Source organism: Eumetopias jubatus, unplaced genomic scaffold, assembly GCF_037043125.1.
Source record: "Eumetopias jubatus isolate StellerSeaLion01/CBP00866 unplaced genomic scaffold, mEumJub1_p1.0 scaffold_9, whole genome shotgun sequence".
NCBI classification, from domain to species: Eukaryota; Metazoa; Chordata; class Mammalia; order Carnivora; family Otariidae; genus Eumetopias; species Eumetopias jubatus.
Window position 1 is genome coordinate 25,456,799 of NW_028274815.1, and position 18,061 is coordinate 25,474,859.

Sequence of the window (18,061 nt, forward strand, 5' to 3'; positions counted from 1 at the left end):
GGTAAGTAGCTTAGAAGCAAATTAACCTCCCTGAACATATGGATCGGTTCAACAACCTTGGCTGTTAGCTGGGGTTCCTTCTCAAGTGCTAATGAACAGCTCTTCTTGACACTGGAAATGAGCAATAGCTTCAGTTTTCCACAAATGGGCTCAACAGACAGAATGCAAAAAAATAAAAAAAAAAAAAAGAGCGCGAGCTCTTGCAATGCACGGCTGCTCAGATTGTGACCTCTGGAAGGACAGGGACTGGAGTGTTGGGGTTGTCTGTGGGATTGTTAGCATCCTCAGGGCTCAGGACTGGACCCAGTAGGGTCTTCAGTCTTATTAAATTATGTCCCTAGGTCAAATAACTGAAAACCCCAGCAGATTCAGGCTAGTGATTACTATCACATGACTATTTAGAGTCTTGGCTTCCCAATCTGTAAAATGCAGTTGGTGATGATGATTTTTAGGGAATCTGATTTGGTGAAACTCCACTAACTCATTTTCTCCTAAAAGGGATGGTGCCTTTGTCTCCTAGCATTGATTCCTAGCTCTGATGTGTCCTGCACCTGTGTAGGTCTCTGTGACAGTGACCTCTTCCACATAACCCATATTCTTTCTCACACCCATTTAAGCCAGTCCCAGAGTCTTTATCCCAGTGCCAAGCACAATGCCTGGCCTATGGTTAAATGCTCAATACACATCTTCTGAACAGATGCAACTCAAAGAGTCTAAATAAAACATATGAATTGGGGTGTTTATAAGTCCTTGATCTTGTTAACACTAGAAGGTAGTCCTTGAATCACAGTGCTTGGACCATATAATAACCAGCAACTCCTGCCCTGCTCCCCCCTCCCCAAATACAATCTCATAGTAGCCATACTGGGCCCCCAACTGCCTGATCTCACTCTGAACTCTCCTGTCCCTAGGTCCTCGCTTGAATCATTCCCATGGTTGGGAATAACTCTCCAACATATCCCCTTTCCCCTTGCTGCAATTCTACCCATCCTTCAAGGCCTCACTCAATGCCCCATCCTCTCTATAGCCTCAGCCTGACTCTCTGCGAGTCAGAAAGTCAAGAATGTTCTCTCTCTGTTCTCTCATCAGACTTTGACCATCAACCGTGATATTATATTTTATTTGGGCTCTTAGCCCAGCCTTGCAATAACAGTGTTATTAGTACCTACTTCTTTTCAGTCCTGTCCTGCCCACTCCTTGCTATGTATCTCTGGGTTCCTCCCGTGGCCCCAACACAGCCTTGCATACAGTGATTGTTTATGGGGGATGCCCAGCCTGGTGGCAAAGGCTCTGAGGCTCCCAGGGCATCACTTGCATGCAGAGCTGCCGAAAATCCTAGGGCTAGCTGCTGTGCAGCATCCAACAGGGCAAGCAGCTGGGCAGGCAAGGCGAGCATTGAAGCCCCAGTCAGAGGGGTGGGCCACTCTTACTTGGCATAAGCTTTCTCCAGCAGGCAGGGCCAAAACTCTTGGTTGTTGTTGCGAGGATACACAAAGAGGTACTCCTTATCCAGGACAGGTAGGCGATCATCAACCACCACTTCCACCCATTGGCCACACTGCCAGAACTGGAAGAGAGATGAATATATGCCTTAGTAGAGCCAGGGCAGAAGGGACCCCCAACCCATGCCAAATGATAACCGCTGTCATGATGTGACCTCATCGATATAACAACAAACTCTATCTAGAACAAAATCCCAGCCCCGTCAGTAGACAGGGGCCTGGCATGTCAACTGCACTGGACAGATGAGTCACAGATCAAGTGAGTCAAAGAAAATATAGGCTGGGAGGAAAGAGACTTGGGTTTTAGTTTGACTTTGCTACTAACTCTGGCCTCACTTTGGCAAGTCCTCTAAGAGCTTCACACACACATGAGACTTTCCAAGTATACCTTGTGGACAAAATGGCAATAGAGGGAACAGACGCTGAATAACAAGGAGAATGGTAGATACAGAGTGTTATAATGGGGGACAGGAGAGCCTACTGGGAGCCGAAGGCTCGAGGGAGGAGGCAGGATTTAAACAGGTGGCAAGGAGATAGGAAAGGCATCCCAGATGGCAGGGACAGTGTGGGCAAAGGCCTGGAGGCCAAATGATGAGGATTCCTCAGGACTGAGCAGTGACAGCCTCCTTCTGGTCCTCTTCAGCTCATGTGAAGCTGGCCCTGCCATCAGAGCAGCAGAAATGAAACTGGCTGGCACCGCTACTGCTAAGAGCACAAATGAACCAGATGTTCCTCTCTAAAACAGACTGCTTTAATCTTCGGTGTTCAACTCTTAATGGTTCACCCGGGGACATCACCAAATGAGGAAAATTCATAACAAAGCCGGCCTTTTGGAGTTTCTTTGTTGTTCTCCCCTGTGCTGGATAAGCAGCAGGGCTTCCAGCTTCAGTCTGAGCCTTGATGAAGGCAAGTCTCCGACAGGGGGGCTTGGAGTAAAGCTCGGTGGATGTGATCTCTCATCTGTTTGGCAGTGACAGGAAACCATCCACATGGCCTTTCCCACAGCTGGATATCCCAGATGTTGGGCCGTTGCATCCAGCTGAGGACGCACTTTCCAAGTAGAGATGGGGACTGAGACAGAGATGGCAGTGGAGACAAAGCAAAGAAGAGGTTTTCATGGTCATTAATGAGCTCAGTGCACTGCAGCTGGTTCTGGCACAGCTGTGGATTTGTGTCCCTAACGTAGTAAATTATATAGACAGATGCGGTTAAGAACCAACAAGGGTGTTACTAGGAGGGAGATCATGAAACATGTTTGACACGCCAAGGAAAACTAGAAGTGGGGTACTGGAAAAACAGCCTGATCTGGATAGCAAAGTGTAGTAGACGGTGGCCAGTCACTGGATCTGTGCTTGAGTCCTGGTTTTCCCTTTAGTTACCTGAACAACAGACATTGGGTAAGACACTGAATTCTCTGTGTCTCAGTTTCCTCATCTCTCAAATGGTGATAAAGTAAGAACCTCCTCATAGGGCTGTGATTGGGGTCAGATGAGATTGTCAAAATGAGATCCAGTTTTGAAAGTAGAAACTGTTTTTCAATAGCTTCTTTGTTCAGCACCTAGGATAGTGCCTGATGCAGAGTAGAATATCAGGAATGAGTTGAGTCCTGACTTGAATGAGCTCCTCTGGTTGGTTTCCATTTAGAAGTCACCTTCACCCCAATATTCCCACATGAGTAATGCTGACCAAATTTGCTATCCTTATACAAAGGGAACACAGATTAGATTGTTCCCAGAATGAGGTCAAGAATGAGGCCACCAATCTGCATTTCCTGGTTCACCTCCCTAGGTGAGGAGGGCTGGCATCTGAATAATGTCTGGACCCTCTAAGAAGCATGCTGGTGCCATTTTGTCAGCACCCAAGTGTCCAAGGGAAGCCAGAAGTGTTTTGAGCAAAGGAGCCCTGGGCACTGGGCTCATTCCCAAGAGTAGTGCCCAAGCTCAGAGTGATGAGAACAGATGTACAGAAGTCAACACCTCAGCTCTTTCTGGAGAACTGTGGAACTTTGTCACCATCCAGAAGGGCAGAGAGTGTTCTGCCTGGGCCTCAGTTTCTCCTAACCACGTGTTACTACCAATACTTGTAGCCTGAGTTGAGCTCAGACAGTAAATCTTGCATCTTCTAGCTCACTCCTTAGTTCCTTGGACCACCAGCAACAGCATCCCTTGGGAACTTGTTAGAAGATCTAGTATGCAAATAGTTGGACTTCAGGAAGAGAGAACAAAATAAAGGAGGACACCCAGAAATAATTAAGGGAAATTTAGTTGAGCAGAAAAAGGAGACAGGTCTTCAGAATGAAAGGGCTCACTGAATTCCAGACAAGATTAATTTCAAAAAGGCACACATCTGGAACTATTCCAGAGAAATTTCTGAACACCAAGGAGACAGAGTACCTCTCCTAAACTTGCAGTTTGAAAGAACATGTTGCCAACAAAGCCAAGAGCATAGATTAGCATTGGATTTTTCTTCTGCAACATTGGAAGCTATGAGACAAAGGAATAGTTTACAGATATTTGAGGAAAGAGAATGTGATCCAAGAATCCCAAACCCAACTGACATATTATTCTTAAGTAAGAGCAAATGAAAAACACCAATGTGATGGAGGAAATTATCCAAGGAACTACTTACCTAATGAGGATGAAATTAGAACAAAAATCTTAAGATAAGAGGAAATGAAGGGTGAAAGCAACAATGGTGGGCAGTGAGTTTTAAATATTCTTTGTACAAGAAACATAGTGAAAGTGAAATTGAGAATGAAAGGATGAATAAAGATGTAACAGGAAAACACAAATGACAGGGAGCTGAAGTAGCAATATGAATATCAGGTAAAGAGGAATTCAAAGCCCAACACATTAAATACAAAAAGGAGAGATATTGTGTGATCTTTATTCCAACAACCAGATAGCAAGAACATAAACCTTTAGGTACCACAGAATATAACAGGAAAAGTTTAAAGCTAGAACATCTGAAAACATAAGAGGAACCCTCCGAGGTGTAACTTTGGGGAAGAACTTCAATTCACCTCTTTTAGAATTTGATAAATCAAGCAGACAAAAAATAAACCAAGATAAAAAAGTTAATTGCAGAAACAACAATCTACAAATCAGAAAGCTTGATTACATATGTAAAACTTTTGCCGACTGGGTATTCTCATATGTCCATGAAGCATATGCAAAAACTGTTGCAGACTTGGACATAAACAAAACTTTAATGTTTCCCCCAAATGTAGAGATTTTATGAATATATTCTCTGATCATAATTTAATCTAAAACTCTACAACCAAAACTTAGCCAAAACCAAAAGTATATTATCTTAAAATTAATACATTTTATATCAAAACCTATAGATATAGATAAGATCTCAGAGGAAAATTTATAGTCTTAAAAGCTTTTATTATTAAACAAAAAAGACAGAAAAGTAAACAGTTTCAGAAAACAAAAAACAATAAAATTAACAGAAAAAGTAAAAGGAATTAATAAAAATAAATTGAAAATAATTATATAGGAAAAAAAAACCAAAAGGAAAATAGAAAGAATAATGAAAATCAAAAGTTGATTCGTTAAAAAACCAATAAACAGATTGGTTTGGTTAAGAAAACCTGGCTTAAGAAGAAAAGGAAAAACAAGAATATAGCACAGAGATTGATAAAGTAGATTTAACCATAGATCAGAAGAAATTAAATGAATTTTCAGAGAATCACATAATCAACTTTTGGGCAATAAATTTGAAACCACAGAAGAAATAGTAGGTTTTCCTGGCAAAATATAAATATCAAGAATTAACTCCAGAAGAAATAAGAGACACAAGCATTTCAATAGTTGTTGAACACGCAAGAAGAGTTAAAGAAATCATGTCGAAAAAGGAAGTAGTTCCAGATGATTTAACTATTGCTTGTTTCACTTTCAAAGAACAGATAATCAGTGATTAACAACCATTGTTCAAATTATTTCAGATCAAGATATGTAAAACTCAATGGGTTCATTTTAAAAAGCTAGCATAACTCCAACATGGCCAAAATAACTAGAAACCAACTCTATCTATGATATAGATGCAAAAATTCTAAGAAAATTTTTATCAAATTGAATCCCACAGGCATCAAAAAAAAAATGTCACAGCAGGAGAGCACATCACTAAAATCAGGAGAAGGCAGGACTTTGCTCTTGTCATTCTTATTTAAGATTGTGACATTCTGGGGCACTTGGGTGGCTCAGTCCGTTAGGCATCTGCCTTCAGCTCAGGTCACGATCCCAGGGTCCTGGGATCGAGCCCCACGTCGGGCTCCCTGCACAGCGGGGAGTCTGCTTCTCCCTCTCCCTCTGCCTGCCACTTTGCCTACTTGTGCTCTTTTTCTATCTCTCTGTCAAATAAATAAATAAAACCTTAAAAACAAAAACAAAGTTCTCTACAATCTGCCTCACTATCTCTTGTCATAAAAAAAAAAAGATTGTGACCTTCTAATGCAACAAAGAGCAAAGTAATTTCTAGAAATGTTAAAAATAGAGACAAAGTTATCTTTATTTGCAGAGAATATTAGTTAACTAAAAAACCCATTAGTTAAAAAAATGAAACTAATCAAAGAATTTGGTAAATTGGCTAGATACAATTTAATATATAATAAGGAGTGGCTTTCCTGTCAGCAACATCTAGTTAGAAATGAGGGGGAAAATCTCATACATATTAGCTACAAAATTTTAAAATATTTGAGAATACATTTAACGAGAAGGGTGTCACATCAATAATGGAAGCATAACTATAACATTTTATTGAAGGGCATAAAAACATTTTATTGAAGTTCTGAATAGATAGAAAGATATACCATGTTTCTGGAAAGGAATAATTAAAATAATAAAAATGTAATGTTTCCAAATTAATACATAAATTTAATGCCGCTCCACTCTGCATCACAGTGGCTTTTCTTTTTAATTAGACACAATGATTTTAATATTCTCATGGAAAAATAAATGTGCAAGAATTACCAAGATATTTTTGAGGAAAGAATAAGGAAGGAAAACTTATTCTACCAGATGCTGCAACTGATTCTAAAGCTACTGTATCAAAATAGCAAGATAGGGCATAGGAATCAACACAGACAATGGCTCAATGACGTACAGGGTTCTTGATTAATGACTTTTTTTTTTGCTAATTGTTTCTGCCATTTCTTTTTATTTACATGAAAACATTTTAACTCTTATGTTTCTTATGTGCTGCCAGATGTTGAGCTCAAATTCTTTTAGAGATATGTAAAGTAACTAACACGTAGGTAACTCTTCCATCTGACGCGAGCAGACCATGGGAGTATTCAAGACACTCACCTCCCTGTGCTTTCAGAGAATGCATCCATGTAAGGAATGTCCCAGCAATGTACATACCCGGAAACGGAAGATCCCTGCATACTGGTGTGAAAAGCTTTGGTCCATCAGGATCTTCTGTAGATGCTGTGGGTTCTGTGTCAAGGAGCCCAGCGTTGCCAGGAACCAGCAATCTCCTGCGAGGGGACGTAAGCCATGAAAGGTCTACTGAACACATCTGGAAGCTCCACCCCATACATTTCACAGGTCTCCATATGCCTTCTTCTGAATAATGCCATTTTTTTGTTGTTGTTGTTCTGAGAGGTGAGAACTGGGGAAGGTTTCACTAGGGCCAGTTCCAAGCAAGATAGAGAAGGAGCTGGTGTGGTGGTAGGGGTTAGTGGTGTGGGGCTGATGGGGGTAGTAGTGATAGGGGTGGTGGTGATGGGGCGATGGGGTTGGGGTGGCTGGGATGAAGGTGAAGGGGTTTCGAGGAATGGCAATGGCGATGGTGAGGGAAGTCAAGAGAGCCCCAGCCAGGCTTCAGCAGGGCTGGTGGGCCAACTTGCCTCTGATTCTCATTTTGCCAGAGGTGCCCAGAGCTGAAGTTACAGGAAATTTTGTTGCAGTCCATCCACAGCAGCACCAAGGATGCTGACCTTGCCTCCTCAGAACCTGGGGTAGAACTCTGGGGTCTGGGTGGGCACCACCCTCTGTCCCTCCCTACCTGGAGGCTGACTTCAGGAAGCCTGCTTATTCCAGGGCCAGGAGGAAAGATGTTGAGTCCTTACCGGCCTTTCCTTGTTGGATGTCAAATCTGCTTGCACCTTCCAGGATGAAGTGAGGCTCTGATTTACCCTTTAATATATCCTTAGGCAAGAGGGAGAAAAGCCATAAGCATCCTTCATTCCTCTACGTCCCTATGTGGTACCCAAGATATCACTTACTTTTTCTTTGAGGGGTAGGGGTTAATTCTTAAATAGGTACTTAAAATCTGAGTCAGGAAAGTTCCTCTCATTCTTCAGGTTTGATTGCTATCAGGAAGGCAGGTGTCAAAGGGGTGTGTATGTAACTGACAAAACAGGCAAGACATGCATAAGCAAAATGCATGAGGAGATAAGTATAAATAAGGACTCGGGATCTTTAGATCAAATAGTCAGCCATCCCAGTCTCAATAAGCAGTGTTTCAGTAACAGGTTATAAATGACAGAAAAAAAAAAAAAGAGAGATACATTTATTAGAGGACACTTTTATAAGCATAATAAAGCTTTCCTTGGGGAATGCCCTCTCTCAGAAGTCAGTAGAGGCATTCTGGGCTCCAGGTTCGAGTCTAGCCACGTGCTGTACAGGATGCAAGATGTGTTACTCAGACCTTTGCCCACTCCCTGGCTAACTCACAGACTGATTCTGGAAGACCCTGGGCCCCTTGTCTTGGGTACTGTTACACAGCGCCCAGTGCTGCCCCAAACTCCAACACACAGAGCCCTTGGCAGCCCCAGGAGGGTTCACTAGAGGATTCTGCAGGGCTACCATGTCTGGGGAGAATTTGGGGGAACTCTTAGCAGACACAAGGATTGTGAGAGCTCCTGAAGGGGCTCCCCTGGGGCCAGGGTCCCCAGGGACTCCCCAGCTTTCCCCGACTGGAAGTCTGCAGGATTACCCTCAGCACCCATTCTGCTCAGTGGCTCCTCCTGCATTTCCACTGCATAAATTTGCATTTGCATACTTTGGTAATTGTTCCTGTATCATTTCTTTTCACATTGACAAATAAATCCCCAGAGAACAGGGCCACAAAGTGGAAATGGATTTATTTGCTCAACAGCCGTGAATGTAGAGTCCTGTGCCTTGAAAGACCTACCAGCCCTTCATAAACTGCCAGTTTCTTGGTGGAGACACCAAGAGGCAAACAAAGGTGTGCATGTCTGCAAACAACTCAGCCCAGCTTGCTCGGGAGGTGTAATCACCTCTCTAAGCCTGCTCCCACTGCCTTCTCTACAAATAGCTGGACTCTCGGGTGAGCCAGGAGAGGCACACTCAGGCCCTCCCCGGGTGGAGGTGCCACGCCGCGTGCCACGTACCCACATCTGGGCTCCAAGCTGGGCCCCTGGCGTACCCATGTCTGGGCAGATGTGGGGACCTCCCCCAGCACAAGTGAGCAGGGCAAACCTCTGGAGGGCCATAGAGGGAGCAACTAGCCCAGTTCCAAACAATTTGGGGCACTTCCAATAGCTGTGCCCACCCTTTCTACTACAAAAAGGAAGTGGGGTTTGCTGTCAGAGAGCAGATGCTTAAGATCCTCCACTAGTGGGAATTAGAGTAGAGGCCAGTAGGCTTGGGACTGGGAACAAAGACCGTGTTGCTCAGCTTCCCTGACCTTGCCCGCAGCACCATCTCTCCTCGGCTATTCGCTCCTGGTTTCCCTGCAGTGCCTGCAGAGGGGGAGCGGGTGTGCTGAGAGGCATTCACACAGACCTGGAGTGGCATCCTGCTGTGCGTTCTCCCGGAGTAACCTTGAACAACTCCCTTGACTTTGCTGAGACTCAATTTCCTCGTGTGCAAAATGGAGATGCCAGTGGTAAAGCGATCGAGGCACTGGTTGCCTTGGTCCAGGGGCTTTATTCACCCACTGTCACCCACTAGCCTTGCAAAGCAGGAGTCTTTCCATTTCACAAACAAGGAAGGATGTGAATACTTAGCAGAGCATCAGACAAGGTACATGGTCAATAAATATTGATTCCTTTTTTCTATAATATTTGCAAAATTAAAAAGGCCATACTCACAAACCCAGAGCCTCAAATGCATTCATTATTAAACATGCAATGGATGATGGAATGAAAACATGATGGAATAAAAACACGATGGAATAAAAACATGAATTAAACAGTCAACCCATAGATGCTAGAAAGACGAAAAGAGCCTCAAATATAGGCAGAAAAAAATGATAAAAGAGGACAATTAGCAAATTCTAATATAGAAAAATAGCAAGATCAATAAAGCAAATAACTCATTCCATTTGGGGAAAAAGGTTTACATAGACCCCACCTTTGGCAAATATGGTAAAGAAACCCAACTAAAATTAGAAATACAAATGAGGTTTTAGCAGTATAAAAACATGACATAAAATTCTATACCAATCAATTTAAAAATAGTGATGATTTTCTGACTAAAGTTAACATGACCAAAAATGAATCAAGTTAGTAAATAAAGTGAAAAAAAAATCAATAACCTTGGAATGGTATTTTCAAATGATCAAAGAATATATCCCTAACATATGATTTCCTGTGGAATTCTTTCAAACTTTCAGGGAATAGACAATTCCTGTGTCACTTAGAGTTTCAGTATAAGAAAGGAAGGAGGAAAGAAAGACCCTGCCACCATTTATTTTAAGAAGCCCAGCATAGCCTGGGACAGCAAAAGCATGACACACATACATACACACGCACGACTGATTTAGACTGATTTCCCTTATGGAAATATACCAAAATAAAATACCCAGCAAATGAACTAACAAGAAATTGTTAAGACCAACCCTCTATAATCAAGCAGGGTTTTCCCTAGAAATGAAAAATACCAGCTGGTTTCATATCAGGATATATAATAATATAAAGTAGCATTTACATGGGCCAAAGGAGAAACAATTTATATCCTTCTAACAAATGCACAACTTTCTCTGATTTACCAAAATGATAAAAATTAAAATTTAAAAAAATGTAGCTAATTAGGAGCTGAAAGACATTTTAATGCTATGAAAATTAAATGGCAATTATTGTAAATCAATATTCAATACCAACTTTATGGGCAACCACTGGAATCATCTGCATCTGTGTCTCTTGTCCTCTGAGCTACCTGTTTCTTCCCTAGCCTGGGCTTTAGAGGGATGCTAGATGATCTAACAAGAGCAGAGGTAGGGGCGCCTAGGTGGCTCAGTGGGTTGAACGTCTGACTTTGGCTCAGGTCATGATCCCAGGATCCTGGCATGGAGCCCCTCGTCAGGCTCCCTGCTCAGCAAGGAATCTGTTTGTCCCTCTCCCTCTGCCCCAGCCCCTGCTCATGCTCTCACTTTCTCTCTCAAATGAATAAATGAAATCTTTTTTTTTTTTTAAAGAGAGAAGTAGGGAGAAATGGAAATTATACCCAGAAACATTTTAATCTGCTGGGCTGACTTGCTGAGAGAATAGGTAAAGATGAATGGATAAAGAAGATGTGATACATATTTATGATGGAATATTACTCAGCCATCAAAAAGAATGAAATCTTGCCATCTGCAACAATATGCATGGAGCTAGAGAGTATTATGCTAAGCAAAATAAGTCAGAGAAAAAAAAAGGGGAGGAAAAAAAGAGAGAAGCAAACCAAGAGACAGACTCTTAACTACAGAGAACAAACTGATGGTCACCAGAGGGTAGGTTGGGGGGTGCTGGGTGACACAGGTGATGGGGATGAAAAAGGGCACGTGCTCTGATGAGCACCACAGGGTGTTGTCTGGAAGTGTTGAGTAATTAAATTGTACACCTGAAGTTAATATTACCCTGTGTTAACTAGCTGGAATTTAAATGCAAACCTAAAAAAAAAAAAGAGAGATGGCCATGCTCTGCAGGTGTCACCAGGTGGGATGAGCACACCAGGGCAGTGAAGTGTGACAAGCCTGGCAAAGAGCAGTCTCCACCCTGAGTGTGACTCAGAATCACCCGGGACCTTCGCAGACAGGCAGACTGCCGGGTGCCTCCTCCCACAACCTGGATTTAGTGGATTAGCCAGAGGTGGCATTCAGGATTTACGCGGCAACACCAAGAATTCTGAGGCCCCGCCAGGGTAAGGGGGCAGGTTCAGGAAAGCTGAGCAATTTGTTCCAGCTCCACAGGAATGGGCTGTGAAGCGGCAATGTGGCTCCATAGTGCCTAGCTCTTCCCTGCTGACCACACCAGCAGTGTGGGCCTCTCTGGATCAGTGTTTTCTGATTCTGTGAGGTGGGCTCTTCAGGGGCTCTGAAACATCATTCGTACAGAAAGCAGTTGTAATGGTTAATTTTATGACTTGACTGGATCATGGGGTCCCCAGATATGCAGCTAAACATTATTTCTAAGTGTGTCTGTGTTTCTAGATGAGATTAGCATTTATTTGAATTGGAATTTAGTAAAGCAGATTACAATCCCCAGCGCGTGAGGACCACCCAATCCGCTGGGGACCTGAACAAAACAAAAGGTAGAGGAAGGGAGAATTTGCCCTTTCTCTGCCTGACTGCAAGCTGGGACTTTAGTCTTCTCCTGCCCTTGGACTGGTAATGACACCATCAGCCCCCAGTCAGACTAAACTACACCACAGGCTTGACTGGGTCTCAAGCTTGCAGATGGCAGATGTGTGGGACTTCTCAGCCCTCATCACGTGAGTCGTATCCTCACAGTAAAAACATCAACAGGCTAAATCTATGTATTTGTTATTGGTTATATCCTATCAGATACATAGATATAGAATAGATGCATATACACACACACCTACATATATATCCTATTATTTCTGTTTCTTTGGAGAACCCTGACTAATACAGAAGGCATCAGCAATAGTCCCACTAAGTAATCTTAGCAACTTCTGCATTGAGAAGCCGTTTCTCAAGGCAAACATTTGGGGCAATCTGTGTTATACTAGGCATGTCAGAAGCACATGTAAGGCAAGAACCCCTGGAATTTTAGAAAATACTCACTTAATTGGTACCAAACCAGACACTCTCCTGCAATCATCCCTGGAGATGTCTCTTCCAATGCAACATCACTTTGTATATTTTGGAATGATTATTGCATTCATCAAAGGCTGCTAATGCACTGTTCCAGATGGTGTGCTGCCTCTCAGATGAGGGAACACCAGGTTTAGCATCTTGGCATTCAGACACAGGCTGAATATATCTTTCAGAGGGTGGCCAGAGTTCAGGCTGGGCCAGGTGGCAGTGTCACTCCCTTTCTATTTTTGCTAGAGAGCTTTGTTTTATTGGCATCAAGGTTCTTTGGCTCAATGGCATTTGGCCTGGCATGATCACTTTGTCACCTTCTGTTACCTGTTGCCTTTGTAACCTACACTCATATGTCCATTTTGTTAACCCCTTCCTTTTCTGAAGAACCCATTTTCGTCCCAAGGGGAATCATTTCTAGTGAATGATCCTTTTAGAAACTCCACTCTGGCTACTTAAAAGATGAAAAGTTGTTACATGGGGAGGCAATACTTCATTCTGGGATGGCCACAGGCCAGAATCCACAATGGGGTCGGGTTTGGAGCTCTAAGCACCCATCAGAGAACATGTTTTGGGCCCGCAGCTCATTCTTCAGTTGAGAAGTGAAATGTTTTTCACGAGAGAATGGGGGCAAAAATGAAACTGCAACCTCTCAATCTGATATATATTGGTGGCTCTGCTATGAAGATTGTACCTATAATTCTGTGATGTCAGCCACAAGTCATATGTGACTACTTTAAATTAGATTAAAACTTCAATCCCTCAGTTGCACTAGCCACATTCTAAGTACCCAATAGCCACATATAACTAGTGGCTACTGTACTGAATGATACCAAAAGACTCTGCCATCATGGAAATTCTATTGGACAGGGCCCATCTATTGAATAAGGATAATAATATTATCTACCTCACAGAACTGTTATGGGAATTAAATGAAATGTCATATGTAAAGTGCTTAGATTAATACTTAATGCATGCACATACTTGATAAATGGAATTTATTATTATTTATGAAATTAAAAATCTAAAAGGAAGTCACTCTAACATCAACTTTCATTCAGGGAAATAAACAGATACTCCATGTACAAGTCTAATTCTCAGCATTGTCTCTTGCTGACGTGGGGGGTTGCAGGCAGTGCTGAGGCTGATGAGGAGTTGGGTCCCATCAGTGCCATTTGCTCAGTGCAGGGTCACAGGTTGTTCCAGAACCTGATTGCCTGCCAATGGGGAAAGTGTGAGGGGGTGGGTTGGAAATTTATTAAACAAAGAGAAGCTGAATGAAGCAGGATATGAAGGAGCTTCTATTTCAAATTCCAGCAACAAAATGGATTATGTTGACTGTTGGAGGGAAGGAGGGATGGAAGAAGAGAGTCCGAGAGACAGAGAAAGAGAGGGAGAGGACATTATGGGACATTAAACAACTTTTCTGCACCAGGCATAGAAAACTGAGTCTAGTTTTATGCTCCTGACTCTTGGGCTATTAGTGAATCTACCAAGCCCAAGTGAGTACTCAAGGTAGAATCATATCTGGGCGCCTGGGTGGCTCAGTTGGTTGGGCGACTGCCTTCGGCTCAGGTCATGATCCTGGAGTCCCGGGATCGAGTCCCGCATCGGGCTCCCTGCTCAGCAGAGTCTGCTTCTCCCTCTGACCCTCCCCCCTCTCATGCTCTCTGTCTCATTCTTTCTCTCTCAAATAAATAAATAAATACATCTTTAAAAAAAAAGAAAAAAGGTAGAATCATATCCATGATGGTTTAGCAATTGCCTAGAGGATGGAGGGTCCCCATTGTCTGGAAAAGCCTAGGATGTGAAGATGGCCTCAGAAACCTTGGTGCCACCACAGCCATTGTATAGTTGACCTTTAAGGAGTGCCAGCCAGACCTCTAGACAGTGACTGGGCAAACTCTAGATTGGGAGGCAAGTAGTGACAGGCAGCAGAATGTAAGAAGAAAGTCACTCTCCACACTCCCTGCCAGGCTCCCCTAGACCTAGATGAAATAGTTTCATCTGACCTACATTTCTCCCCTAAAAGTGTTTGTTGAAATTCGTTGAGGGCTGAAGCTGACTTGACTGTGAAAGCCTAAGGGATCCAAAAGGACAGCCCCTGAGGGTGCTACCCTATGCCATCCCTCCAAATTAAATGTAGTAACAATAGCTAGTGTTTAGTAAGTGTTTACAATGTGCTAGACACTCTTCTGAGTATTGTCTTTATTTAGTCCTTAAAATAATCATGTGAGGTATACATACAATATTTCATTTTTACCCTCATTCTTTTTCACCTAAAAAATGGAAAGAAGGACACAACATAGACATTGATTCCTGGTTACCCAGAAAAGCTAGGAGTCTATTGGCGCACAAAACATTTGTGGCAAACAGGAGGCCAGAACACAACATGAGCTTATGATGAGGCCCAACAGAAGACAGGGTATTATGGTGATAGGAGGACAGGTCTTGGAGACAGAGTCCAGGGCTTAAATCTCAGCTGTACCACTTTGGGCCTGTTACTTAAGTCTGTTTCTATTTCACATCTGTACAATGGGGTTAATAACAGTACCTCCTTATAGCATTACTATGAGGATTCAATGAGTCAAAGCCCCTAAAGCCAGGCCTGCCATATAGTCAGCAGTATGTAAGTATTGGCTTTTACAACTAGGATTGAGCCACACTGGCCATGGCTCTTCCTCCAAGGCTCTTTTCAGGAACTATAAGCTTTAGCAGTTGAGGATGTCACCATGTTGAAAGGGTGAATTCACTGGCCTTCTCATCTACCATCCTACTTGTTAAACAAGTCGACCTACAGATTCTCAATTGCACATATGGAGCTTGAAATCCACGTCAAGGACCTGTAGATAGAGTCATTCCTTCATCCATTCACACACTTATTCATTCATTCAAATCCTGACAGAGTCCTATTGGGTACACAATCCCATGTGAAGAAAAGTGCTGCATGTGGAGTCAGGAATCTTAGTTTAAATCCCAGGTCCTTCCCTCACTAACTGCCACCTTATGCAAGTTGCATCACCTGTCTGAATCTGTGTTCTTCTTAATATAACTGGGAAAGAACAAAAGAGACAAAGTAAGAGAAGACACATGGAAAACCCAGGAAAATACGAATGTAAATGTTGTAAGGGACATGAAGACATTTGTCTCAGCTTTTGGCTGAGAAGAAGAATGGGAATAAGACATATCTGCCTCTGGCCACCCCTGTTTCAGGTTCCCGGCAGGATTCTGTGGAAGTCGTCTCATAGCTGTTTGCCTCAGTTTCTCCTTGCCCCCAAAATACAAAATTTGAGATGCTGCTAGAATCAGATAATAAGAAACTCTCAACCCTTCCTCTGAAACCCTTCCATTTCAGCATAGAAATGTTATAAATTCTTTAACACTATAAATATGGTCTCACATCTATTACTCAGCACCTTGAAAAAAAAAAACCACTTTCTAAAAGAATCTCAGCTCCTAAAAATAACAAAGGGAAAAAATATAACCCTTCTACACTTTAAATAGAGTTCTCTGTTCAGCTCTCTGTAGGAGAAGAAAGCCAGAAGAGAATTGTTGCTGGGGACTTAATACCTCTGGCTGGTGAGATGGACCCTAGAAGCCTGGTGTACCACCATCTGATCGTGAGCTCTAGCTGATCCCCACTTAGCCCCCCTACAAATCTGTCCCAGGGTAGGGCAAGACTTGGCACCTCTAGAGTTCAATGTCTTGTATACATCATCAGAAAATGCCCTTTCTGTATAACCTATCCTGGGTTTATTGAAAGTAGAGTGCTTGGCATTTAATCAGTGCTTGGTAACACCTGCTGATATTGTAATTATTAGCTTATTAGACATTATATTATTTTCTCTTGTTCTAGGTTCTGCTGGCTGCTTTTGGAAGCAAGAACAGGAGAGTTGGGCATTAGGGCCCCCGGAGTGGTCCCCACCTGGGTTCTTTGCATCAGTAGTAGCCCTGATGAGATTATAAGAATGTTAAGTGGGCTGAGAAATTTTTCTTGGGGATTCATGCCCTGGAATGACTATAGTTTAGAAAAATCAACAGGGCTTATCTCACCACAAGGCTGAGTTAGTGGCCATCTGCTGTAGTAGTGGAGGAGGGGGTTTTGAATGTTGCCCTGAAATATCTCCCTAATTTTGCAGCTAATGTCTGAAATTCTTTTATAAATGATCAAGCCTTTGCAAGACTGAAAATGCAAGTATAAATGAGAGAGGTGAGGCAATTATTTAAATTTATCCTATTGTATAAGTGACTGACGTGATATCTTCCCTTTGAATAAATTCCAACAGGGAAAAAGAAAAAATAAGGACAGTGATAAGGAAGAGAATAAGGAGTGATGGAGACAGATGGGCTCAACTATGGAGATAAGACCAACTACTGCAATCTTCAAACCCATGGTTTCCCATTTTTCAGATGAGAACATGAGGCATGCAATCTAGTGATGTGCTCAGTGATAGAAATGCGTTAGAACACAGGGGTCCTGGTTCCTGGTACAGGGTCCTTCTGTCCCACTAAAGGTACAACACTGTACCTTTAGTAGCTGAGGGACCAGATAAATCTCATTCTCCTTCCCACTTGGTTTGGGTCATCCTTGAAAAGCAGGGCACAGACCCTTTTTTTTTTTTTTTTTTTTGTTTACAGACCCATTCTTGTTTCAGTTGAGGCACCATGGCCGGCAGCTAGGAGGGCCCTGGAGCTGGGCGTGTTCCTAAGGGGCTCACTCACCTTTGGCCGCATCCACCTCAGCCTGGAGAGGTTTTTTCCCTGGAGCAGCTTCAGACCTATGGAAGAAGTCTCTGCAGGGAATGTCTCATCCTCAAATGGTAGGCCTCTGCTTAGGCAACGATCCCACAAGGAGTTAAAGTCCTGGCCATTGAATTTGATGACAGGGGTCTTGTCTAGAGGCTCCTGGTTGTGTGCCATGATTCTCCTTAGAAGATGTCTAAGGCCTTTTCTTTCTGGTAAGAAAGGGAGGTATTTTTAGGGATAAACTGTCAAGTCCTTTGCATCATTAGATGTGAGCCTTAGAAGGGCACTCAGATGTTCCCCACCCCCTTTTACAAGTGATGGTACTGAGACCCAAAACACTCTGTCCTCAGTGACACAGCCAGTTGGTGGGTGAGCTCAGACTAGAATTCAAGCATTTTTTCTCCCAGTTCAATTTTCAATCTGCTGTACCAAAGAGCTACTCAGTATGCTATTATGTGCATGAGAGACTACGGGGGGTATTTGTATATTAATGAACATTTATTGAGTGCTGACCTTGTGCCAGGCACTTTTCTGAATGCTGGCAATTCAAAGATAAATGCGACATGATCTTTATCCCTTAGGGGCTCATTATCAAGTAGAAAGATAGATGAGACATTTCAACAACTTGCTATCATTCAACAGAAATTGTCTGATTAAAAATGTGTACAAAACCCTGTGAATATAAAGAGGAGGAGCTATGAACTGCCAGGGAAAGTCTGGGATGACTCTCCCACAGACAATGACATTTGAATGGGGCCTTAAAGGAAGAAGACTATGCCAGGTGGAGAACTGGTGGGTGTATATGT

General features: G+C 42.8%; 1 protein-coding gene across 3 annotated transcripts in view; it reads right to left on the reverse strand.

The window, feature by feature from the left end:
* The window catches only part of CAPN13 (calpain 13), a 51,024-nt gene extending 33,595 nt beyond the window's left edge, over window positions 1-17,429 (reverse strand). For all 3 annotated transcript variants that reach the window (XM_088026175.1, XM_088026174.1, XM_088026173.1), the window contains exons 1-4: window positions 17,232-17,429; window positions 7,582-7,660; window positions 6,872-6,987; window positions 1,431-1,567 (exon numbers count right to left, since the gene is read on the reverse strand). In XM_088026175.1, the coding sequence (XP_087882301.1) occupies window positions 1,431-1,567; window positions 6,872-6,987; window positions 7,582-7,660; window positions 17,232-17,429 (530 nt within the window). The remainder of the gene's footprint in view (window positions 1-1,430; window positions 1,568-6,871; window positions 6,988-7,581; window positions 7,661-17,231) is intronic.
* Window positions 17,430-18,061: the final 632 nt, after the last annotated feature.